Source organism: Falco biarmicus, chromosome 2 (genome assembly GCF_023638135.1).
Source record: "Falco biarmicus isolate bFalBia1 chromosome 2, bFalBia1.pri, whole genome shotgun sequence".
In the NCBI taxonomy this organism is placed as follows: Eukaryota; Metazoa; Chordata; class Aves; order Falconiformes; family Falconidae; genus Falco; species Falco biarmicus.
In genome coordinates this window covers 117,138,107-117,163,777 of record NC_079289.1, presented here as the reverse complement: position 1 = coordinate 117,163,777, position 25,671 = coordinate 117,138,107, and the positions used below count along the sequence as shown (strand labels likewise).

The 25,671-nt window shown below is 39.5% G+C and overlaps 1 protein-coding gene across 2 annotated transcripts in view; it reads left to right on the top strand.

The window, feature by feature from the left end:
- EPHA3 (EPH receptor A3) overlaps nt 1–25,671 on the top strand; it is a 231,283-nt gene that overhangs the window by 67,576 nt on the left and 138,036 nt on the right. For both annotated transcript variants that reach the window (XM_056329548.1, XM_056329547.1), the window contains exon 3: nt 6,162–6,822. In XM_056329548.1, the coding sequence (XP_056185523.1) occupies nt 6,162–6,822 (661 nt within the window). The remainder of the gene's footprint in view (nt 1–6,161; nt 6,823–25,671) is intronic.

Below are 25,671 nucleotides of genomic sequence, written 5' to 3'. Positions count from 1 at the left end.
ACTTTCCAAAATAAGAAAATTGGCTTGATTTTTATACATTTCTGGCACAAAGAAATAAAAGTCAAGAAAAACTGGGGGTGGGTGGGGAAGATGATGTCAAATACTTCATATCGATTTTTTCTTTCCAATGGAATGAACTTTTCACAAGGAGTATCTGCTTTATGCTCTTACTCAGGACTTCTACTGAATTGCCCCTGTAACTTTTTCCTCGCTGAGGGAAATAATTCCAAAAAGCCTTGCTGTAATACAGAGCAATACCTCAAATGCCTGTTGATCAGTCATCTCAGTACTTCTAGGAATTAAACACACATAGGAATATTTCAGCATTTTCCAAGTTCTGCATGAAACCCTCATATGCTTAATGTTAAGCTCATAATAGAACATGTTGACTATTTTGATTTTTTGCTTACAAATACATGTTTTTATCAAAGACCCCCCCCTCCCTTAAAACCTCAGCAGAAAGGCATAGTGTCTACACCAGTCTTAGCAATTTTAAATACTGGCTGTATGTGGAGCCGTTGTCGTCTTTTTAGCATAATCTCTGGAGCAAATGGAAACTTCAGACAAGTATGTGTTTGAGTGTGTGTATGTACAAGGGAAAGGAAGGTCCCAGTTAGTAGTTTTTGAACTCAGAGGTGAATTTGAACGGTTTCATGGAGGAGTAGAGGTCTCAGAAGGCTTAAGTCGCTACAAGATTTATGAAAATAAACAATAGGAGGGAAGAGGGAGACAGACAGAGATGGCATTAATGTTCCCAATGAGGAAAAGACTTTTTTTATGCTCACCTTTTATTAGACATCAGAGTCCATGTTGGACACCAAGCATGAGACACAGATTTGTAGGAAACTAGGCTTCATTCATTGGGTTGCTCACGGCACGGCTTGTTTGTTTACCTCTCTTTAAGGGAGGGGGGAGGCAATAAAAAAAAAAGAAAAAAGGAAAGATTATTAGCCAGTTGGTAGTATGTCAGTGAAATGTTGAAAATTTGCATGTACTTATCTGCAATGTGAGATTGCTATCATAATGATCTTCTGTTTGGGAAGGGAATCCCTTGACTAAATAGCAGAACAGAAGGCAGAAAGTGCGCATACAAAAATTTTTTTGTCATTGCTCAGTGAGGCATAATAAAGGTGATTTCCGTGCCCCCCCCCCCGCCCCCCTCTTCCCGGCTGAAAAACTGTGCCGAATACTAAGAGCCAGTAGATCAGAGCAGGGTCAGTTTTCAGTATTAGAACAAAGTGTTTTTCAGGTCTAGTTTGAATGGCAGTTCTGTAGAGGCTTATGTGAACACCGTGCATTGGTGAAAAGCAATGACACTAACAAAAAAAATTAAAATTAGTTTAGAAATCAGCAATGATTTTGAGTGCTCTGCTCAGGAAGGGTGGGACATCCTAGCACAGAAGGTGTTTTCATGAGGTTTCAAAGGCATGTCACTCACTCACTCCTACTTTTGTTCCGATTCCTCAGCACCGTATTCCCCGTCTGTGCTTGAGCATGCACAGTGATTGTGTAGTTTATGTCCCATCTAGCCACTATTAGAATGATTAATTTCTGTTAAAGGACATTTGGACATTACCTGAAATGGTACTCGTACCAAATTGTACTGAATACATCATCGTACCAGATTTCTTAATGTAAAATAAAATTGTAAAGACATATCGTTAGACTGTTGCCTGAAGCTGTCAGTGGACTCTTAGGGAGTTGGTTCCAGAGGTGCCTTGGGAAACGACCAAACTCCGGTTTTAGCAGGAGGTTTATAGTTTAGGAGTTTTATAGGAATGTGATGCTGAAAGATAAAATGTATGTTTTTTGGAAGCATGCGTATGCATATATGTTGTATTACAAATCACAAATAGCCTTCAATTTCTTAACTGAAACTTAAGGGGGTTTTGGGTGTCATGTTGGTTGTTTTTTGGTTTTGGGGACTTTTTGTTGGTTGGTTATGTTTTGTGGGTTTTTTTGTTTGTTTGTTTGGGTTGGTTTGTGTGTGTGGTTTTTTTTTTTTTTTTTAAATGAAGGCTAAAAAGCCACAAAATCTGCAGCATGCCACAGGAAGGGTGAAAGAACTTAGGAGATAACTCATGTCCTAGATTAGCACATTGAGAAGGAACTTCTTAGTGAGACTGATGATGACATCCTAGGCAATGGCCTACATTCGCTTTGGTGCATTCCCTTTTGTAAAGAAAATGGAAGAGAAAAACCCAAACCCGTAAGTCCAGCACACCCTGCTAGATCTCTTCCGGAAAAGAAAACCCTTTCTGTCCCACCTTTGTTGGTCAGTATGACAGAAGCAGATGAGTTAGACCCTCTCACTGGACATCTCAGGATCTTCTGTATCACTGAAAACTCTTGTTTCCTGCCATTAACAGCATCTAGAGAAGATTTAAAAAATTAAAAGCAAACCAAAGAAGGCTTTCCAAAAGCCAAATTACATGCTGGGGAGGGAGTGGTGCTATGGCACTTCTCCTGGACGTGTTTCAATAGTGTGGAAGGTTCCTGAAGGCATTAGAGTAATATGATTAAGCGGAGTGTAAAAATAATGTGAATTCAGAGATGATGGTCACACCTCCGCTCCTTCCCTCTTGACAATGGGAACAAATCCAGCACCCAAAGGCTCGTAAAACAGATTTCCATCTCCCCCATCATGCTGTCATAAAATCGCTGACACGATATTATAAACCTCTTCTGTAAAAAAAAAAAAAAAAAAAAGTTGGATTTATTGTCCCTGTCGGGCTGCTTGGAGGATAGTCCTGTCGCTTCATTCTTCCAGTATTTAGAACCCAGCTATTAATTTCTAGTCTAACCATAGCCACGGCTGATAAATACCCATTAGTTCCATAGCTGCACAGTACTGAAAGAAAGAAATGCCGGCTGGGACACCTTTGAAGTATTAATGCCCCTTGGACCAGAGTTACCCGAGTAATTGCATGTAATTGAGGTGAGAATTAGGTGTGTGCCACCAGTGTCTGATTTACAGGGTATCGGTATGGATCGTTCGTATGGTCGCTCTGCCAGCATCTCAACAGATTTTGTAACAGTTAAATTACTTTGGTCAGGTTAGCAGGTTAGCACCTTATTGAGGCTCTTTCTTCCATCCAGCAATGCTTCTGCGTTAAATGATAGATTTGAAATTTTATTTTTTATGATAGTGGTCTAACGTGGACTACAACAGTTTCCAAGCAATTTGGTCTTCATTGCAAATTAATGAAGTGATAATTGCGCTTTGCAACTTCTAGGTGAAGAACACGGCAGTGGTGCTACCTGTATTGTGCAATTCGTACATCTACATCCAATTGTCTGTGTGAGCATGTTAGGTAAGAGACTTCTGAAAAAAAAAAGCGATGAGACTTTTTTAGAAAAATCACATCTGTTGTGGAGATGTTTTAAATTCTACAAGTTCCTGGTTTTGTTTCTGTATCTCACTGAACATGTAAAATATCTTGAAGTGATGAGAGATTGTATGGAAGAGGTAAGAAGGAGACCATTTATGAATCAGTGTGAGCTGCTTTAAATGCCCATAAAATTATGTTTCATTATAGAATCTTACCTAGTTTCATCCAGTTGTTGTAACTGGATTTTTATTTGTCCAGGTAGGACCTGTGGTTGAATAGGTACATCCAGCTTCCTGGGAGGCTGTTATGGTGTCTGAACGGCTTTTTGCAACAGGATCAGATTATTGGCTTGGGCTGTACTTGTACAAGGACATCTGTCAGAGGAGGGTCCGCCACTCGGTTTTGGGAATTCGGCAGAGGCTGGGAGCCAGGGTCCATCTGCCTCTTGTATAGGCAGGAGCTTGACCTTGTACATGGGGTGCCAGGAGCTCTAGTGTAGTGCCTCTGACTCGGCAGGTCCCCGTGCTGTCGTGGCTTTCTGCTGCATACACATCCGAGATGGTGTTTTTAACTCTGAACTAGCCAGGAAGAGATAAAACTTCTGTATAGTCAGGTCTGTAAAGTGGACTAAAATAAACTTTGTTTCAATTAAAGGAAGTGTATTTATACTGCTTTTATCTATTGGTTTAATAACATGATTTAAAATCACATCTTCAGTGGTGCGTGGACAAATTCATTGTGCCGACCAGCCCTTAGTCGTATCAAAACTTCCTTAAATCAGTGGGTCGGGACTGAGAACTCTCAGATATTACTCTGATGTGGCCACTTTGCGCTTTTTTTTTTTTTTTTTTTGTTCCTTTGTGTGTGTGCAGTATATGTATTATAAAACCAGGAACCTGTAAAGACAGTTAATGCTTTGGCCCCTTGGTTTCTTTGTGGGTATAGTGGAAATAGTACTTTCCTAACGTTTACTAAGGTCCTGCAGCAAAAGGTGCTGACATAAAATGAACAATTAATAGCCTGAGATCCTAAATATAACATTGATGTGACTTGGTTTTTGAGGCAAGATGCTTTTCTGGTAGAAGTTCTTCTTTGTCTCACTCCCCGCAAAGTGGCAGTTATTTCTCACAACATACTTAATTCTGTCTACTTCGCATCTCCAGGTTTTGTCCCACGCAGCAGCTCCGTTTGGAGCTTTACTGTTCCCCAGCTGTGCTACATCTGGTTGCGTGGGGCAGCATCTGTGTTTCTTGCAAGGGCTGTGCATGTGGGTGACGGTGAAGCAGGGGTTTCTCTAGCTGCTGTGCTACCATATGCTCTGTTAGTGTGCGCTTCATTATCACGATAGGAGTTTACCTCTTTTGTTTGTGTAATTAACTTTGAAGCACATAACAGAAGATAAGGCTCAGGGGGATCTTACCAGTGTGTCTAAATACCTGATGGCAGGGTATAGAGAATATGGAACCAGGCTCTTCTCTCTGGTGCCCAGTGAAAGGCCAAGAGGCAACGGGTACAACTGGAAATACAGGAAATCCTGTTTAAACATACGGACCAAGCTTTTTACTCCAAGTACAATCAAACACCCCAGAGAGGCTGTGAGGTTTCCATCCTTGGAGATACTCAAAAGCCTGGCTGGTCAGGATCCTGAGGAACGCGCTCAGGCTGACCCCGCGTGAGCAGGGGGTTTGGCTGGAAGATCTGGGAGGGTTTCTTTCAATTTCAGTCATTGTGTGATCCTGTAACAGGTGTTGTTTGTTGTCATGAGTTTTAATTCTAGCGCTTTAGTGGTGAGGCTCCTCGCTTTGTATTTTAAGACCTGGAATATAGAACAGCTGCAGGTTTTGTGTGGGTGAAAGCTGAAGAATGATGACCTTAAGAAAACCCCACACCCCAAAATACTAGTCCTAGTCATCCATTCAGGGAGAAAGTGAGGAAGGATGCGTCTTAAGTCACTTAGTTGTGTATGGTAAATGACTAAGAGTAAGTATTTACTTTTAAGGACCCCTGTAGGATTTCTTTCCCCTGTGATAAGTGAATAATTCCTCTCTGGTGAGCTTGACTTCAGAAATCAGGTTGGACTGGTACATGAGTAATTCACAAATAGGAAACCCATTCCTTCCCTGGCTGGGTCGAGTGAGTTTGTCAGCTGATGACTGATGTAAAAACAAACGATGACAATATAATCTTCAAAAAACATTTTAGCATCATAGCCTATATAGTATAGATGTATTAAGTAATCAATATACGGTAAGTTGATGGTAATTTTTAATAAGTCTGGAAACCGGGCTAAGCTTGACTGTGCAGAGGACACATACCCCAAGCAAAATCAATTGTCATGCTTTGTATAAATTTTAAACAGTAACATTTTGTTATGACTTTATGGAATTTCAGTGGGAGCCATTGACTTTTGTTTGTAAGATCTTAAATCTTGTTAAATCATTGAAGTACAACTTGATTCTAACAGGGAAAATGTGGTGGTGTCCTAGTGACGGCACTGCATATATAGTTGAAGAAATCAGAGGTTTTTAATAATGCAAACCAGCTGTATCATCTCTTTCATGCCACCTTGAAATAACTTGGTAAAACCTGACTTCTTAATGGTGAATTCTGTGTTCCTTTAAGATGTTTACATGTTTAAATAGGAAAAAAAAGTAAGTACAAGTTCAACCAGTCTTTGTCTATTTCACAGAGATTTCCAAGCAAAGTGATTTTTTCTTTTTCACAACTTTTCTCTCTAAATGTGATATTTATTGGTATAATCATTAATTTTAAAATATATCCTTTTTTCCCCTTTTTTTTTCCTCCTTTTTTTTTTTTCTTTTTTTCCAGTGGGAAGAGATTAGTGGTGTTGATGAGCATTATACTCCAATAAGAACTTACCAAGTGTGCAATGTTATGGATCACAGTCAAAACAACTGGCTGCGAACAAACTGGATTCCACGCAATTCAGCTCAGAAGATCTATGTGGAGCTCAAGTTTACCTTGAGGGACTGTAATAGTATCCCTCTAGTCCTGGGCACTTGCAAAGAGACCTTCAATCTCTATTATATGGAGTCTGATGATGACCATTTGGTAAAATTCAGAGAGCATCAGTTCACGAAGATCGACACCATTGCGGCTGATGAGAGCTTCACCCAAATGGATCTTGGGGACCGAATTCTCAAGCTGAACACAGAAGTCCGCGAGGTGGGGCCTGTCAGCAGGAAAGGCTTTTACTTGGCTTTTCAAGACGTAGGTGCGTGTGTTGCCTTAGTCTCGGTGCGAGTGTACTTCAAAAAGTGCCCTTTCACTGTCAAGAACCTCGCCATGTTTCCCGATACGGTACCCATGGACTCCCAGTCACTGGTGGAGGTGCGGGGTTCTTGTGTCAATCATTCCAAGGAGGAAGAGCCGCCCAAGATGTATTGCAGTACAGAAGGAGAATGGCTAGTGCCCATAGGGAAGTGCTTGTGTAATGCTGGCTATGAAGAAAGAGGCTTTGCGTGCCAAGGTAACGATGCCCTCCATGTTCATAGTTCGATGATTAACAGGGGCTTCACTTTGTGCCCCTACTCTGTGTATTGGGTCCTGTTAATAGTCTCCAAATTCTTGAGAGAAATAAATGAGTTCATAAAGTCACCGTGAAAACGGGGTTTATTTAATCTCTGTACATAATGTAATCTGCTAAAAATATTTGATAAGGGTCAGTAATTGATTTTTACTTAATACAGTCTGTAGCAAATCTAACCTCTCTTACCACTCTTGGACTTCCTTCCAGTAGATTATAGTTTTCTCAAATACATTGTTTGTGTCAAAATATTTGATTTTTGTGTGTGTGTGTGTTTGGTTTTTTTAAACTTTGTGGCTTGATGTACAAACTTTGCTACTGAGCTGTGCTGATTAATTGGCGTTGGTCAGAAAAAAAACAGGTAGCATTTTTTCAGTTAGTATAGTTCCTAAATGCAGGTGCATTTTGAAAATCAATATTTGGAACTTCAAAATTGCATTTTCATGAATACTCATATATTTAACTCAAAATAGTTGTCTCCAAGCTTTTGGTTTCTCCAAACTGTGGTTATGTGAATGCTCCCAAGAATGAGACTATACCAGAGATTTTGAGGTTGTCCAAAAATGGTCTTTAAAAAAAAGTTAGAGAAATACATATTATGTTTACCTAATTTTAATATCAGACAAATGATGGTGTTATACACTTTCCTTTTTATAAAAGTGCATTTTGAAGCTTAATCCTCTTTTCACAGAGTGCCTTAAAGGGTGCTGGCTGTGGCAAAGGGTTTTCCATTAAATAAATGAGTAAAAATTGATCAGTAATATCTAGATACACCATAGATGGAAGGAGTAGTAGCTGAGATATTTACCGTGGGGTGTGTGTCTGTGTACGTGTGCATATGCAGATATCCATAAAACCAGAAATTTAAAGTATTTTGAACCTGGTTGAGAGAGCGCCTGTTCCTTTTTCATCAGTACTGCCACAATCTTTACGTAAAACAAGGAAGGCCTGGGGAGCTACCAGGAGCCCACCAAACCATAGCCACGTCATTGTGAAAATTGTTGCTCTATTTAGGGTGACTTTTTTCTCAGAAAATGGCAGGGAGGCGTGGGAGGAAAGGGGTAGGCGTGTGTTTGGTTTGGTTTTGCTTTTAACTAGATTTTAAATTGGTTTTACCCTCAAAATGCTTGGAGTAAACAAGGCAGCTCGCACAGAGTTCTACAGAGATTAGAGTGAGCTTACATCCATGTGTGAGTATATCATACATGATTTGAAAGGCATAAAATTAGACCGTAGGACTACTCTATTTTTCTCTCCCCCCCACCCCTTTTTTTTTTACTTCCTCACCAGCTTTTGATTGAGGGAGTGATATACGATGAAACCTTTAACAATAGCGACAGTTCCTCCTGGTATATTCTGATTTAACATGTAATGTTCTACTAACTTTTATCAGAAGTCATATTTATCAACTCCTTTCAGTGTGGTGTGACTGAAGTGGCACTCTAAAAGCAGTCAGTAATTCAAAACCTCCCATTTGTTGGCATCAGTAACTCGGCAGGAGTTGGAAAGCTCGGAAAAGAGAGTTCAGGTTTGACCTCAAGCTCAAGGCTGCCCCTGCACCTTTCCTTTTCCTTTTCTTTGCTCCTTTTCTTGCTCCTTCCTTTTGGGTGTTGGGGTTGAAGGTGCACTCTTTTTGCCTTTTTTTTTTTTTTTTTTTACTTTCTTGGCATCAAAAGTTCAGTAGAGTCAGGATTATAGAATCTATAGAAGATCCAAAATGGTGTTACAAGCATGGGCTAGAACGAAGGCATAATTTAGGGGGAAAAAAGTTTCAGTTGAAGTTTGAAAGAGTAGTAAGTTATAAGAATTATCTCCCCAGTAGTTGAAAGCACTCAATGACTTAGTGTCTGTCACTACTTGATGCTACATTTTTGATTTTGTTTCTTTCTGTAACATTGTGTTAGGAAACAATGTCATTTTGCACTAGCGGGGGATTATCACTGACAATTAAAATGAAGGGCCCTAATGGTATATGATCAGCCTATTTAAGTTTCATTCAGAACAGTTTTTTTGGTACTTGGAAAAATATTAAGGCACAGTCATGCCTCCTGCCGTTATCCACAACTGCTTCGCTTTCTCTGCATAACCAGGAAAAGTTGATGTAAGGCTCGAGCCATTTTTTGTTATTGGTGTACGTGTACATATAAAAACATACGTGTTTTTATAACACATTTGTACCTAAGCTCTGAAAAGCCAAGACTGGACTGTTGGCTTTACTCAGCATATTGGTTCTTGTTGGAAAGATTGTTGTTCTGTTCTAGGTCCTACCACCTGACAAGCAGTTTACATGTACAGCAGCGCGATACCTACCTGTCAGTCACTTAAAGAATCAAGACCAATTTTGAGGTGACCATCCTCATCCTCGTTAATGTGCGTGTGTGGAGAAATGATTTCTCAAAAGCGAATTGTATAACCTTGAGGAATTTTGGTCTTCGTGGTATACTTCAGGTGAACAGCTAAAGATTTAACATGTCGTCTAGGAAAGACTTTTGCACCTGGTCAGTATTTTGGAGGGGTTAGGTTTGTATACGGTAAGGTAATATATGTTGGGGAGCATGTTGGAAAAAATGCTCTTTCATACCTTTTCTCCCCCTTAGCTAATATGTATGTTAGTTAACTAAATGTGGTATATTTTATCCACTGTAGACTGTTGCTACAGCTTTGTTAGTACTTGCATAGTAGTGATCCTGTCTACTTAATCTTACTGTAGTATGTCATGGTTGAATAGAACTTCTTCCTCACAGTGTCTTTTCTAAATCATCTCTTCATGCCGTTTTGGCCAAACTACATCTTTATAACATTGTCACTCAGAATTAGTGTGTTTTAATTAGGGGGAAAACCCAGCTGGCTGGAACTGCACACTAAACCTAATGTTTTATGGTAGTCTCCATCCTGTTTCCCAGTCAACAAGGATAACTCATCTTTTCCATTTGTTTCCCATCAAACAGTCATAGTAGATCAGATCAGAGGTTTGTCTGCCTTAGTACCCTTTCTCCGACACTGGCTGACGGTGGATTCCTAAGGAAAAGTATAAGAAACTGTGTAATGTGCTGCTTTACTGGGTGTACCTGTCACCTTCTGCCAATCTACTTTTGACTTTCAGAGATTTAAGATACATTTTGTAAGAGACTGTGTGCAATAGCAATCAGTGACCTGTCACCTGTTGATTTTTCTATTTTTTGACTCGTTTGTATTTTTAGTCTGTAAGTTTTTATGGCAATGGATGCTGTATCTTGTCTTGTGTGGAAAACATATATTCTTGCTATGTTCAAGTCTTCTGCTTTAAGTCAATTGGATAAAGTTTTCCATGTCCTTGTATAGTGAGAAAATAACTGCTCCCTTTTCAGCTTCTGGTTTAACAATTTTCAAGGACCCACTCATGTTTAATATCTCATCTCTAATACCTATTTCCCCCACTCTCCTTCTCTACTAGTGCTTTCTTATTTGGAGGACAGGCTAATTGCTCCCTACCCGTTGCTGTACCTAATCAAAGTAAATGACGTGACTGTTTGTTATGAAAAGGCCAGTGAAGCTTGTGTATGTGCTGTTTGAAGTCCACCAGGAGATGATACAGTGGCATAGTGTTTGGAACAGCCCAAAGATCAATGAAAGAAAAGGAGCATTCACATCACCTGCCCAGTGAGTGATTTGTATGTGGAGAAGCTAGGCTCAGTTTGGTTTTGAATGCTGCAGAAAGGAAATAGATCTCATGATGGGAAGGTGGATGAGCTGGGGTAAAAGTATCATAATAAATGGGAAAATGTAGGATAAATGTTAGAAAAATGCTTTTAGTTCTGTAATGATCTAGAATTTCTCCTTGGAGAAATAATGAAAGCCTCATTTCAGGAGCTGTTTCTTAAAAATGCAGTAATCGGATGATAAAGGGAATCCTGCACTGGCAGGCTTGGACTAATAAATTTCTTCCATCCTGAATGTGTCTATGCTGTTGGTGGTTTATTTCATGCACTTCAGAAAGACTAGGTGGCCGTGGAGAACGCTATTTTTCATGATGGTATACTTAATTAGCAAACATGCAGCGGGCAGTTGTATATCCGTGTGGGAGTATGAGTGAACTTGAATGTTCTTTTGAATGCTTCTGACAGGTGACCCTCTAGACCAAACCCAAGCTTCATGGCTCCAGTTGTCACACGGAAAATTAAATTGGTGGGCCTGAACAGCATGACTCAAAAAGCACAGCTTTCTATTTTCTGCATGCTATCATTTCAAGGTTTAGTTCTGAATTTTAGTTGCTGGAATAGAGTAAGTCTGAATTGTAAATTTCCTTTGTAATGCTGTGTAATAAAATTTTAAGTTTTAACCGCAAGTGACTGACACGTTTTCTAAAAACAAACCAGAAGAAAAAAGAGAACGGAATCCAACAGTCCTTCCTTATATACAGTTTTTAGGTATTAATCAGAATGAATGGGAGAAAAGGGAGTGAGGGGTAAAGGAGGGAGAGGTGAAGTTTGCCCACTGTGCCTGGTTATTGCAAAAATGTCCTCACAAAATTTCCCCTAACACTAAATTATTCAGTGCTTCAAGTTTTATAGTGAGCATGGACTAAACCTTATTTTTTTTCTCTGAGTTTATGGAGATATAAAAGGAATGCCATCTGCAGCTGCTAAATCTGAACTATTGCATAGATTACTTAATTCTTTCAGTATAATAAATGCTGTACTGGAGATAAAAATATGTAAAACATTACTAAGGGTGCAAAACATTTCTCCAGATCTCTTTTCCCCCTCCTATGCTTTAAATAATCGTTTTGTCTCTGCATAAGGAAATATACTTCATACTTGCTTATATCAGTGGATAGAAGATAACTTTACATGTAAAGAAAAAAATGGTGCTGTGAGGAGCTACTCAACTTTGTGCAAGTGAAAACAGACGGAAGGCACGCGTGCTTGCTGCAACAGCAAGGATGGTAATGTTTTCCCTTGGGAATAGCCGAGTGGCTTGGATGTGTCCGTTACGCTACAGAAGTACGTGGGTTTAACTCTTAGGCTTTGTATAGGAATAATTATATTTAATAAAATGTAGGATCTGATCATACGAAGATCATATCATATAACAATAGAAGTATTAAAGTGTTTCTTTTTACATGAAACCTGAAAAAGCTAGGGATTCCCATTTTTTACAGCAGAAGTTTAAGGTGCTTTTTTATTTTTCCCTTCATTTTGAAGTATTGTTTTGATTTTTAAAAGCAAGAGAGATGTTTTTTAAAAGAGACTCTTAATCTTTCAAGCTAGTAAACTAAAATGACAGAAGCTATAAATTATGAATCACTTTATTTGTAAAATATTCATTGTTTTTATCCACTTTATATTCTATAAGTACATAAACAGAGCACACAATGAAGGATTTACCTTCCTGCTTAGAGTTTATTTAACTCTTATGAAAGTTATGTCAGAGATAGCCAGATAATTTGTCATAGGGGAAGAATTATGTTGCATTGAATACTTGGAAGATTGCAGCCAACTTTTTTTGTGACACTTGCTCTGTTCCAAATTTGGAAAATACTCTCCAATTTGTACATCATAACCAGTAGATCTAAAATTCAGGTTTTTAAGGCAGACAAAATTTCTTGGGCACAATCTTATGGTTTGTGAGCACATTTGTCACACATCCTAAAGAGATTTTTTTGATGTGACACTATACGGATTCTCAAGTTAGAAAAGTGTTGTTTCAGTGTTAATTTATTTTTATATATTTTATATATAAAATAAATATAAATATATATTGTTACAGTGCTCTGTAGTTAGTTGAGAAGAATCTTTACTAAATTTATTGGAGATAGCAATAGAAATATTTAAACAAAGACATAATTTCTATTATTTTTTAATGCTCAATGATTGGGAACCTAATGTCAGTGTTCTTTGGAAAACTTACTAACACATCTCTCCCGGTTGTTCAGGACTACAGTGTCAACGTAGACGTGATCAGGTAATTCAGAACTGAATTTTTGTACTTGAAACTAGTTGGGAAATGAAAAGGTTCATTCAGAAAACGAAATAATTGCAAAAGTCTTAATGACTCACAAAATGCAACTTAATACAGTTGCCCTGTATGTTTGTTCAATCTGGATCTCTTACCAGTTTAGGGTGGTGCTTGCTATGCCACAGTGCGCTTATTTTGGCAGTTTTTTCCTTGTCCCTATCACCTGCTTTTCAAGCAACAAGAAGACACCCCCCCCCCCCCCCCAAAAAAAAAAGCAACACACACACACACATACCCTCAACAGTGGAATATACTGGGTATTGACCCAGACCCTTTAAAATTTAACAAGTATGTGTAAGACATTTGCTTCCTCTTTTTAACATAGAAATTTTCGCCTTGGTTCTCTGATCCTTATGTGTTCAAGACCGCTGCTGTTGAATTTTTGTGCAGGATTTTACTGCCAATATCTTACAGATGTCTATCGCAGAGAATCCCAAGGGATCTTCCTGGCATTTCCTTAACCTTTTCATTTTAATGGCTTTGCTGCTTTGGAGGCTTTCAAAAGATTAAAACCTAAATTAATAGTATCATCCTGAGCATGTTTTCTCTTGCACTGTCTTTGGTGACTTTCAATGTGATCTTAGCTTGGTGTTGCACAAAGATTGTATTGTCAGTGTGAATTCATTGACCACAACACTTTTTCCATCGGTTTCTCTGCCACTTGCATCTGTGTATAGAGCTATTTGACAATCCCTTATTAGTTCCAGAGTGGAACTTTTAAGGGCTAACAGGGGTATGCATTACAAATGACAGCTGGTACTAGACTTTAATAGAGAGCAATTGTATTGAGAGCTGTAAGTTTTGATAATGTTCAACAAAAATGCTCTTAAAGCAAGAGCTGTATTGAAAGATGAGTACAAGATGACAATATCTTCTGCATGTCTGCTGCTCCTCAGCGTGAAGCACAAGATGTGCTGTTGGCAGACATCTAAATAAGCAGCAATTGATATCAGACTTTATTGAAACACTTGGACTGCAGAAGTTTCAAAACTGACTGTTTCCAGGATTGCAAACTGAATAACAAGGGTTGCATTTGTAATGTCTTGTTTTCTTTGCATTTGAAATTGCAACTTGATTTTTGATTGCACAACAGGAACATAATAACTTGAACTTCCCACAGTCTTTTTAGGGAGAAAGGATGAGTACTTCCTTGCCTGGAATTTGTAGTGTCAGCTTTAAGGACTTGCCTACATCGGCTACCCTGACCATTGGTGTAGCCGTTCTGCTAAGGCAGAAATAGACCTAAACAACGACAAATCCTTCGTAGGTCAAGGAGGCAAACTATTTCACTGTCATGAATCTGTGGGTTCAGTGGTTGTCTACTGTAAGGTTAAAATTTGATGTGATAATTTAGAACAGCTGCTCTTTGACAGAAAGATTCACTTTCAACAAGGGAAGCAAAAGGCATATGGTAAAAGTTGACACTGTGCCAAGCCAGAATAACTGCAGAAGTGATACAGGACAGCTCTTCAACAGCGTGGTTGAAGTAATGCATTTTTACTTGCCATTGATATTTTCAATCTGTATGCTTTTTTGAATCATGCTTTATCCCATGATACTTCTTTTGTAGTTATTTTTAAATGGTATTTTTTAGTAACAGTGGAGATTAAGTGACAGAAAAGGGGTTTTGGGCTTGAAAACCACACGGTTTGCTCATAACTTGGCCAGGCCACTCTTTGGGCTGTAAAAACGTACCAAAGGTTCGTAAAGGGAGTGCTTCAAAGTTTTCAACTGCACTTAACATGCATTGTTAGAGAGGGTGTCTAATACCTGAGTTTATATGCAGAGTATTTAAGAATTCACCCAAGTTGCACTGCTTTTATACGCATATCTAAGTTTTAGTAAATTGAGCGTGTGAATAGCATGAACACTAATGAAAGGAGTAATTTACTCTGCTCCGCCTAAGCAGTAGTGGACATTTTACATGTAGGAGTAAGGAAGCCGTCAGGAGTTCAAAATCCTAGGAAGAATTCAGTTGTTCTCCAATTTGAAGGAACCATTTTCCACAGCAGTTAGTTCTAGGCGAAAAAATACATCAAGTCTCTTCTTTGATTTGGCAGAGATTTTCAATGGAAGGAGAATAACAGAAGAAATTACTTGGAAGTAGCCCTCAGCTCTAAGAAATGACACTAAACAAGTGACCAAACCCCTTCCACCAACAGCTTACTGCTATGAGCTCATCTGGTTTTGTGTGTCCCCCCACCCCCATATACTGAGACTGGGGCACAAAATTGTTGTGTGAGGAAGAAAAAAATTGTCTTCCATTCTCAGAAAAAAAAAAAAAAAAAAAAAAAAAGAGAAAATCTCTAAGGTGATTATTATAAAGCGGTAAAATATGTTGAAATGGTCATCTGTTACCCAGCTGAAGTAAGAAAGGACATAAAGTTTGGCAAACATTAAAGTCGAATATTAAATGTGTTCTTTGATGTTTTGCAACCTTTCACAGAGTTCGCTCGTACGGGGTTTGACCTAACCTGAACAGTCCCTTGATTTCTGTAAGAGGTATTTCTAGGATTTACGTATGCATATATAGAATTGTTTTATTTATATATGTATCCTGTAGCTTTTTTATAATGCAACGTTAATAGTAGGAGGCTGTAGGATACAGTAAATAAGAATTGTTCCTTTGCTTTCATAATGAATGGCATAATGTAGTCATTATTATTATTATTATTATTATTATTATTATAGAAAGAAATACAGGCAAATTATTCAATCGTATGTAGTTGCAGTTTAACAGGGGCATCTCCAGCTGCTGTATCATGCTTCTGTAGATTACAAAACAACTTGAATTCTCTGAAGGTTTAACAGGTTGGTTTTTTTTTCCTTTGCTTCTTATTTTGGTAATGCAATCCTAATACTGAGATGACATGTATGGGCAGTTATTTTAACAAGCTGCTCTTCAAATCTGTTCTAGGAATTTCCAGGTTGTGCTCCCAAAAGGATAAGATGGAAAACGAAAGCAGGGCTGAGGGATTGTGACTTGAAGTGAAGTCAAGGTGTATTAACCATGAAAATGAGATCACCGTTCCAGCTGTAAAACTCATGTTCATCCTGGGGGGAGGGGAAAAAAAAAAAAGAAAAAAGAAAAAAGAAAAAAAAAAAGATCTGGGTAGGAAGCAGGACACACTAGACACTAGCAGAAAATGATGTTGTTCGGAAATCTGAGTTAACCACAGCTAATGAACCTTCTGTTTCATAAATTAATAGACCATTCATTAAGCTGCTATTTTTATACAATATATAATGTCTGACTTCTTGGACTGTGAAAAGCTTTCACGTCAAGGCTATGCAAATACGTATTTGTAAACACAGGGGATAGGATTAGGAAGACGTAGAAATGCTACTTGTGCGTGACATTTAATAAGCAGTGATGGTCATGTTTCCCATGCTGTGTGAGGGGGTGAACTGGCAGGGAAATTAACAGTAAAAGGGGTCTCAGCTTCTGTATCTTTTCTCTACCCACACTAACTGCAGCAGGTGGTGGAAGAAAGCAAGCTAAAGACATTTTTTTAGAAGGGTCAGTACAGGAAAGAGAACAGGAGTAGAGAGAAGAACGGAGGGGAAAAAAATACCATGGTAAGTAAAATATATCTATGTAATTGTTTCACTGAAACCTAAATGCTGCAGTTAATATTCCTTAAAAAAAGTAAGAAATTAGAGAAAGGGAAGGGTGCTGATTTGAGTTCAGACAGGAGTATCATTTAACAGTGTCTTTAAATGCAGATGAGTATCTCTGCAAGTTTGCTCTGTGTCTAATTGCTAAAAAGACATTAAATTTTTAAGGTGGGGAAGAATGTGTTGACCAAATCTTGCATGGAACGGCTCTGCAAATAATAATAATTAAATTGTAATAATGAGCCTGTTACACCGAGAGATTCAAAACTGATCCAGTTACACTGGAAAACCATATGGGTTGTTCATAACCCTGGCCAGGCTACTCTTCGAGCTGTAAAAATGCGCCAAAGGTTCGTAGAGCGAGTGCTTCAAAATTTTCAACCGAACTTCCGCGCAGTGTTAGAGAGGGTGTCTAATACCTGAGTTTCTATGCTTTTGGCTGAGTATGTAAGAATTCATTCAAGTTGCACTGCCTTTATGCACATACCTAAGTTCTAGCAAACTGAGCATGTGAATAGCATGAACCCTAATGAAAGGGGTAATTTACTTTGCTCAGCCTAAGTAGTAGTGGACAGTTAACATATAGGAATAATGAGGAATGAGGACACATCTCCTGTGTTTCACTGAGCACTGTCTCAATGTAGTCGCAGAAAAGATCTGTTGTTTTCTCAAGAGCCTTCCTCTCAGAGGAAGGTGATGTGTAAATGGTCTCTCTGATTCTCTTCTGGTCAGTATTTTAAGAACGCTTCCTTGATGTTTCTTTACATCACTGAACTCTCAAGAGCTCTGAGTATGTACTTTAGCGGTGGTTCAGAAAGGGCTGCATCTTGCCCTCGCCTCGGTGGGTTTTTTTTTTTCCGTGACGCAGTGATTCAATGAGCCTTCTGTCTGGTGGGCTCAGCCCTGTGCTGGAGTGCTTACCAGAAGGACACAAGATAAAGCGCTTGCCAGTGGCTGTGTGTATATATATAGTTTCCCTTTGTAACTCTGATTTAGAGGTGCAGTTTATCATCTGCATCCTTTGGGAACAGCTGCCTCCTGCTCTGTTCATAGGCAAACAGCTGCTGTGGCCAGGGAGGGAGGTGTGTGTGGAGCTGGGATGTCCCGAATACTCCCGCTCTCTGCCTTCTCTAGCCACTTGCTCACAGCAGGGATGAGGAGGATACAAGCGGTGAGTCCCTGGAAGAGCTGGAGGAAGACAGTAGCAGAGGGTTTTGGGCTGAGTAGCAGTTAATCCTTGTTTGCCCCCACACTGCGGCCATGCTACCGATCCGTTCTAATCCGCAGCGAACCTGAAACGTGGTTGTAACATGGAGTGTGTGAGTTCTCACTCTGTCGGATTTCTAGTCTTACTTCTGATTTGCATCTGCAGGGTGATAACAACCTGACCTTTTAATTCGTAATCTCTTTGCTGAACAAGTAGACTCTGGTTTTCCCCCCCAAAAGTTAAATGTTAGTCTTTTAATTGAAAAACACACAACCCCCCGCCAAGTCCTGTGGTAAAAACAGGTGTTCAGGCGCAAGTCTGTTTAGAGTAGAGTTTGTTTAAACATGGATTAAAAGCTGCTTTGGAATGGAGTACATTGTTTTCCTGTGCAATAATTACTTTCCAGGGGCAGTGTGTTTAAATTACTGCCTTAAAACCCAGACCGGCCATCTATCCCAAATTCTCTTATAATTAGGGATTATCTTATAGCCTGTCAGTTACCCATCTGTTGCGAAGCTTCCTTGTCCATCTTGCCATCACAGCAGTCAAGTTGTTACCTCACACTTGCATGTTAGCATCAGATCCCCAGATGTGCATCTACAGATTGCACGTGAACCAAGTTGAAACAACTATCAAATCTACAGGTGGTTTTTGGTTTTTTTTTTGGTTTTTTTTTTTGTGGCAGAAAAATATTCTACTATGTTATTAATGAATGCAGTATAATATATGCAATGTGTTAGTTGCATTCATGAATACGTATGTGGTGGTGGAAATAGTTTCTCTGTACTAGAGAAAAGAAGTCCCAGGTTATAATTCTCTCAAAAAGATGGCAGAATAAAAAGCATGCTGGTTCGATGATATTTTTTTTTTTAATTCTTGTCTGTTCATAGTCTATATTAGTTTCATACGATGCTTTAAAATTTCCACTATTTGGAAGAACATTTTTCCCCTGTAACGTAGTAATTTGGCTTTTGAGTTGTTGCATTTTTCCTTTTCCTCTGAAGCATTGGATTGGCCACAGCTAGCAATTGGATGTACCTTGAGGGTACGGATGCTCCTCCAAGTTAACTTTTCCAAGGCACTTGGGATACCATGTTCTGCTCCTGCCTTCTTCATTAATCTTTTTGTTAGATTTGACATTTGAGGGCAAGAAGGGCATTTTTCTCTAGATCAGTTTGATCAAGTCTATCAGATTCCAAGCCTCCCCACCCAAACACGTGGAAACACAAACTTATGCATTCATTGTACTCTGGGATACCTCTGATTTTGTAGGATCATCTGGGAGACCAAAAAAGAAATAATCTTTGCTATATTGCTCTGAGCTAGGACTTTGGAAATGCTCTTGACGTATTAGAGATGATGTGTTTTGAAATGGTTGTGGCTTTTGGTCTTTTATTACAGATTGTAAATCTGATTTGGGGCATTGCAACTTGTTTTGTGGTGCTTGATGATGTGTTTTGTTGACTTTCTGTGGACTATTTCCATAAGCTGAAAATCTGGCTGTATCCAAAGATTGATTTAAAGAAACAAAGGAAAATCTGGCTGTATCCAAAGTTTGATTTAAAAACAAAGGAAAAGCTGGCCGTATCCAAAGGTTGATTTAAAAACAAAGGAAAAGCTGGCTGTATCCAAAGGTTGATTTAAAAACAACCCAAAGAATTAATACAATGTTGCATACTGTCTCTGCAACCCATTTAGAAACACTCCTTTTGGAAAACAGTCATGTCCTGCTGCAATCTGAGGAGGTTTCTAGTTGAAGAAAAAGAAAAATGTATAGTTCTTTCCTTCCTATAGTAATTATAAAGGAGTTTGAAGTCAGAGGAACTTGACTGTTACATGCTGAAGACTCTTGGGCATAGGCAGTGTCATTCACACCAGGTCCCAGTAGGAGTTTCCTTATGTCAAGTTGCAAACATGCAAGAGGTGGGACGATTGCAGTTTTATGTAGAAATTGGGGGGAAAAAAAAGTTTGAAGACACAACTGTTGATAGAGGTACAAAACATTTTTTTATGGTTCCATTGAAGATTCACCAAGAGCATGCTACAAGGCTTTCATAAATTCTAAAAAAAATGTTTCCTAAAGAATAAAGGCTTGTTCATTCTGGAGTAGTTCATCTGAAGAGAAACTAGTCAAAATGACCAACAGGTCTGTGGCTACTGTTCCCTGAGGAGCAGGGGCGTGTGTGGAGGAGGCAGGAGGGGTTACGGTGCACACAGCATGCCTCACCTTCTGCATCAGCAGCTATTCATAACATCAAAGCGTTCATTTTTTCTTTGTTGTTGTTGACATAACTTTTTACTTCACCTTCTCATGCTGTGATGGACCTGCAGACCTTTGCGCAGGCTACTTTTTTATCCTTGTCTAGCATGTTCCTGTTTTGGTAGAGAGAGGCAGCTTTCCCATCTCAGATAGCTGGCAGGCTGCTTGGCTGAGGATTGATGCTCGTTGCTGCCTCTCAGTAGGAGCCGGTGGAACCCGTGACAGAGACAGATGATGGCATGCTGGAGCCTGTCAGCTGAAAACGGCAGTGGCCTGAGCGAGGAGGAATGCTTTCCTCATCAGCAAAGCTTGCTTTCCCCTTCTCTAAAGGTGGGACATGGGGGAACGGTTGCCTGGTGGAGTATATTTTCCTTTTCTTTTGTCTTTACATTTTATGCACAGGGTCTCCAACTGCGTATAGGGGTTGCTCGTGCCATCTCTGAAATCAGTTGCCAAGTTCTTGTTGATTCGATGGGAACAAGCTAATAATTTTAAACAATAAGAATTTTTTAGACTTATGAGAACATGCGGCTTCTTAATAAAATGCTATTCCTCTTACATAGCAACATATCACTCTACAGTTAGGGAAATCAGTACAATAAATCAGTGGATGAATTTGTTTGTTTTTTTTTTGTATTTGTGAAATACCTTACAAATCAGATTATGAAATTTGCAGAGTTAGGGATAAATCAATTGTTTAACTAATTTACCAAGTGAAGACCTTTAGCTCTGTCAGTCATTTAAAACCACTTCATATTGTATTGTAATTTAAAATACAAGAGAGTTGGTGTGCTAATAATATTAGTCAAATGGTATTGCTTTAGATTCCAGTTGGCTAACCTCCATAAATAACGTCAACATGAACTTATAAATGTTTCAATGAAGTATGTAACATTTGGGTGATAACCAATTGAAGTGCACATTATCCAGTTAGAAAAGAAAAGCAGTTGGTCATGTGATTTTGCTAATAGATGGAGTCCAAATTTCAAATCACCAGATTAATGAAAAATGTGTAGTTAAAGAGATTCTTTAGCAGTATGTATTCAAAAAATATCTTTACAAAAAAAGAAAAACCAAAACCAAAAAACCAAACCAAAACCAAAAAAAAAACCCAGACCAAAACCAAAAAAAACCCCAAACCACCAAACCAAAACCCAGCAGCTGAGCTTCACCAGCACAAATATTTGCAATAATTGTGTATTTGTGTGTGTGATTTTTGTCCAGCTGATACTTAGGTTAGAATGTAGATAGCTGTGTACACACTGGTGCTTTTACGGCTCTTGTTATTCAGGGTCCAGTTCGACAGCTGCATGTGTACTGGGTAATTGTAAGAAACTTCATGGAATGTTTGTACGTCAAGACTTTTTAATTTTTATTTTTTTTAATCAGTTACCAAAAATATCACCGGTTGCCCATACATGTCTCGTTACAGAAGAATAATGATAACCTGAAGGCATTGTTTTTATTGCTTTGGGGTTTGTATTTTACAGAGTCCTCGTGATCACAGTTTCATTATAGATGTGCATGAAAAATGCTGCAATTAGCAATATATTGAAATGGTTTGAAATTTTTGTGGTCCTTCCCTATAATTTGAAATTTTCATAAATTAATATGTTCACAGGACTGAACTTCTAGCGTGCCCAAGGGCTTTGGGTCTGGGCTTCTGGTTCATATCAGTCCTTTCAATGCCTTGAAAGAAAAGCTGTCCTTTTCCCCCAGTTTTTTCTTGATGCGTATTTTCTCTCAGTCATACCTATACATACATCTCTGTACAGACATGTATAAATACATGAGATACATCTCACAGAGACAGGAACTGAAAGTCTGGCCTTTACTTACTTTGCACGTCTTGGGAGAGTAATTTATAAAATACTGGACAGGGAGATTTATTTGAAAACATATGGAAGCTATGGGGGTGAAGGCTGAAGAGGCTACCTGTCCCAGCATGGGATGGCCCGTGTCACCCTGGACAGAAGCTGCTGGATCAGGCTGGCTGGCCCCGTGCTGGGGCTGGCAGCCTGTGTCAACCGAGCTTAGTGACCAGGGGACGTATCTGGCTCGCAGGCTACTGCTGCCACGTAATGTATTGCCTTGTCAGTAATGCCACGTAAACGCAACTTGCAATAGAGGAATCTCACCTAATGCAATGTATGTTAGAAAGCAATTAGTAGGTGTTACATATTTCATCTAAAAGCACGTGGTGGTAATGCGAAAAGAGATTGTATCTATGTGAATTTAACTACTGAAGAGACACAAACTTGGGCTTAAATAATAATTGGTGCTTTTAAACATGGGAGGTCTGTTTTAAAACTCTATCTTAAAGACTTCAGGGCATATGCAGTGAAAACAATCAAAACTGGTGCAGAAATTAAGTATTAGTGTTATTTAAACCCCCTAGCAGCTCTAGCGCCTGTAGCCCCAAAAAACTGTTTGTTTGCTGGGCTTAATCAGAACTGATTTGGTTATTTTTTTAAACAGCTGTTTTAGTCTGGTTTACCCTGAGGAAAGCTCATAATTCTAATTACAGAGCACTGTTTAAAAAATAATTATCTAAGTAATGCACCAAATTATTACGATCCGAATAGGTGGGTTTTGTTAATAATTTATGCTTTGTATCTTCTCAGCTTTGTTTGCACGTTATGTGCTTTTTAGGAGAGCTGAAGCGTGCTCTTGTTAAGCTTCAGTCTCTTGCTCGCTGACTTAACTTCTGCAATACAAGTGATTTCCCCCAGATGCCGGTTCCTGGTGGGCGCGCTGAGCTGAGGTGCTCAGCCGGCAGCTCTGTCCCTGCACCTGCAGTGGTGGCACTTCTGAGACAGCAGCAGGTACCAAACTGCTGCACCCCCCCCCCCCCCCCCCCCATCCTCTGTGGCTGGTGGCACCTGTGCCAGGCCAGCCTGGATGATCACGTCCCTGATGGCACAGCTGAAGGGTGACTGCTTTGCCCTCTCACGGTGTTGTCCTGCAAGCAAGTTTTATACAGGTTTCCATTCCTTTTTGGAAGGGGGAAAAATGCAGGCGCTCTCTAATACCCGGCCTGTGTGCGTGCAGCTGTCGTGGGTTGCTGTGCAGCTGAAAGCAATGGCTGCAGCTGGTCGAGGGTGCTGAGCTCCGATGCTGCTCCTGCTCCACAGCTCGATTCCCACCTTCACCTCAGGGTGGATCTTCTGGGCTCTCCTGCAAGCTGCTCTGTGTCTTGCTCCCATAACCTACTTTTTATTTGCTTCCTGCCTTCTTGTGCTTATACCCATTCCCTTTTTTTACACCCTTTGCTTTCTTCAGCGTCCAGTGGTTGTATAGCTCACCCATCTGCATGGATTTTCTTGACTGGATACGACCTTTTCTTATCATCGGGGTTCCAACGATGCCCAGGAACTGGCTGGGCGTAGCTCATCCTCTTCACTCAGGAAAATCATTGCTTCTAGCATTTCTGGTAAATTATACCCCCAGGGGCTTTTCTAGGAGAAGGTGACTCTCCAAGAGCAGTGTTGATTATTACTTTCTGACCTCTTCCACCATGTGCCATTCTTCTTTAAAGCGTGCTAAAACCATTACTGTAGTGCACAGGTCAGTGTTTGGAGACCAGGTCCTTCCCTGTGCAGAAACAGCCAGTCCGTGGCTTTTCAGACCTGGTTGCAGCTTTTGCCCACTTTGGGCTTCACGTGTGCACACCAGAGAGGTCGCCTCCCAGTTTTGGGAGCTCTTTTTTGCCATGCTGCCCTCCTGCACTGTCCTGTATTGGGCTCGCCTCAGTCCCAGGGATGCTGGGGCTCTGTGCTGGGGAGGGGGTTGAGGACCATGATGGTCCCGATGTGTCCCACAGGAAGGCAGGCAGCAATCCCGCCGTACGCGTGCTGCTGAAGCAAACCCAGCTGTAAGCTCCAGGTGCCTGGAGGTACATGGGCACTCATGCTACGCCCTGAAAGGGTTCTGAGAGGCTACATCCCTCTAAGGGCTCAAGTTATCTATATATTTCTTTTATTTATTTGGTAAAATTTGCATTCCAAGGGCCAATTTGATGGGTGTAGAATTTTTTTTTTTAGTGAAGATGGACTAAACCACAACTTGAAGCTATAGAAATACTGAGCTCTGTTAAATGCAAGTTTTCCTTCTTTCTAAAAAAAAAATCTCATCAAGAAGTGTCTCATTCATATTTTATTGTGCTGATTATTATATTTTTGAAGAAGCCTCTTTAAGGATCACTCAGGGAATTTAATTCATTAACCTAAAAGCACTTTGCAGCATAATAAAATATCGCCTTGAATTTACAAATAGAGTATTAAAACAGGAAAAGATGTGGTTGCTTGGTCACATAAAGCTGTTGCCCACTGACAAACCAAACCCAGATTCCTTGAGTCTCATCTCTGCTTGCTTCATGAACCATGGCCACCTCATCACTGTTTGGGAATGATAAATGCCTCCCATTTAGAAGCACATATGCATGTTCTGCTAATACAGTAAACAATGAAGCCTTTCAGTATTAAGTGTAAGTATTCACAAGAGGCCAAGCCTGTGGTTCTTACTCAGACAAAGCTCTTGTGGGCTTGAGTCAGAATTTTGCTTTGAATGATTACTAGACCAAGCTCATAATGTGTGTTTAAACCTTCTCAGGGGAGGAAAACATCAAGCATGAAACAAATCAGAAGTAAGATTATTTTTTTTTTCTTTTCTCCCCCCCACCATGGAACAAAAGAGAATAAATGTAGTATCACTATGGATCAGATCATATGAGAAATCCCCTTGCCACAGAAGTGAGCTGACTTTTGCTGTGCTTAAAACGGCTTTCCTTGAGGTCAGTTAACATATATAACTTTCATAGTTCATCTGCTTAGTGATTTACAGCTCAGTAAATTAGATAATGGGTGTTATTCCTCACTAATATTCTGCAAACTAAAAGTTTAGTGAGGGGTCTCACATTTCGTGTTTATGCAGTCACATTAATTGGACTTTGGTTTGGAAGGTTCAGTTTCAAATCAAAGGGGTTATTTCTTCAAGATTTTTTCCAACCTAAACGATCCTATGATGCTCTGATTTAACTCAGCTACTGTGTTCTCCAGGCCACTACGCTTTAACACATAGAGATGAAAAACATTATTGTGGATAGTTATTTTTAAAAAAACAGCAACATCCACCCGAGGCACCCAGACTTTACCAGGAATGCATTTTGGAGGTGAAGGTACCGCAGAGTACTTTGATAGGCAATTTAAGAAGAATTATTTTCATCTCCTGTACTTTGATACGCAAATTAGGAAGAATTATTTTCATCTCCCCTCCTCCCTCACATAACCAGATGTCTATAGTCTGAGATGAAATAATCTTTTCTTTGCATCCTAATGGCAAGTTTATAGCTGCTTGTGAGAAACCAGTGTTTACATTTCTGTGTTTTCCTTTGACAGTATAGTCTGTCTGTCATTCTTATGGTCTTTGTCTTTAACCATTCTATGTTTAGGTATTTTCTACAAAGAAAAATCAGTCATTCAAGAGGAAATGGAATCATGTAAAATAAAGTTGAATATAAAAATTAGGCCATGCAACACACAGTACTTACAAAGGCAATAATGAAAAAGGTTAATTCTTATTTCTTTGGGTTTTTTATTTCCTTTTATTTCCCCACACTCATAACATCTTGTCATAGTGAATTTGCCGTGGAATTGCCAAGGAGCTAAATGTAAGTGTTCAGTGGTGGGCTGCGGGGCTTAAACGGGTCCCA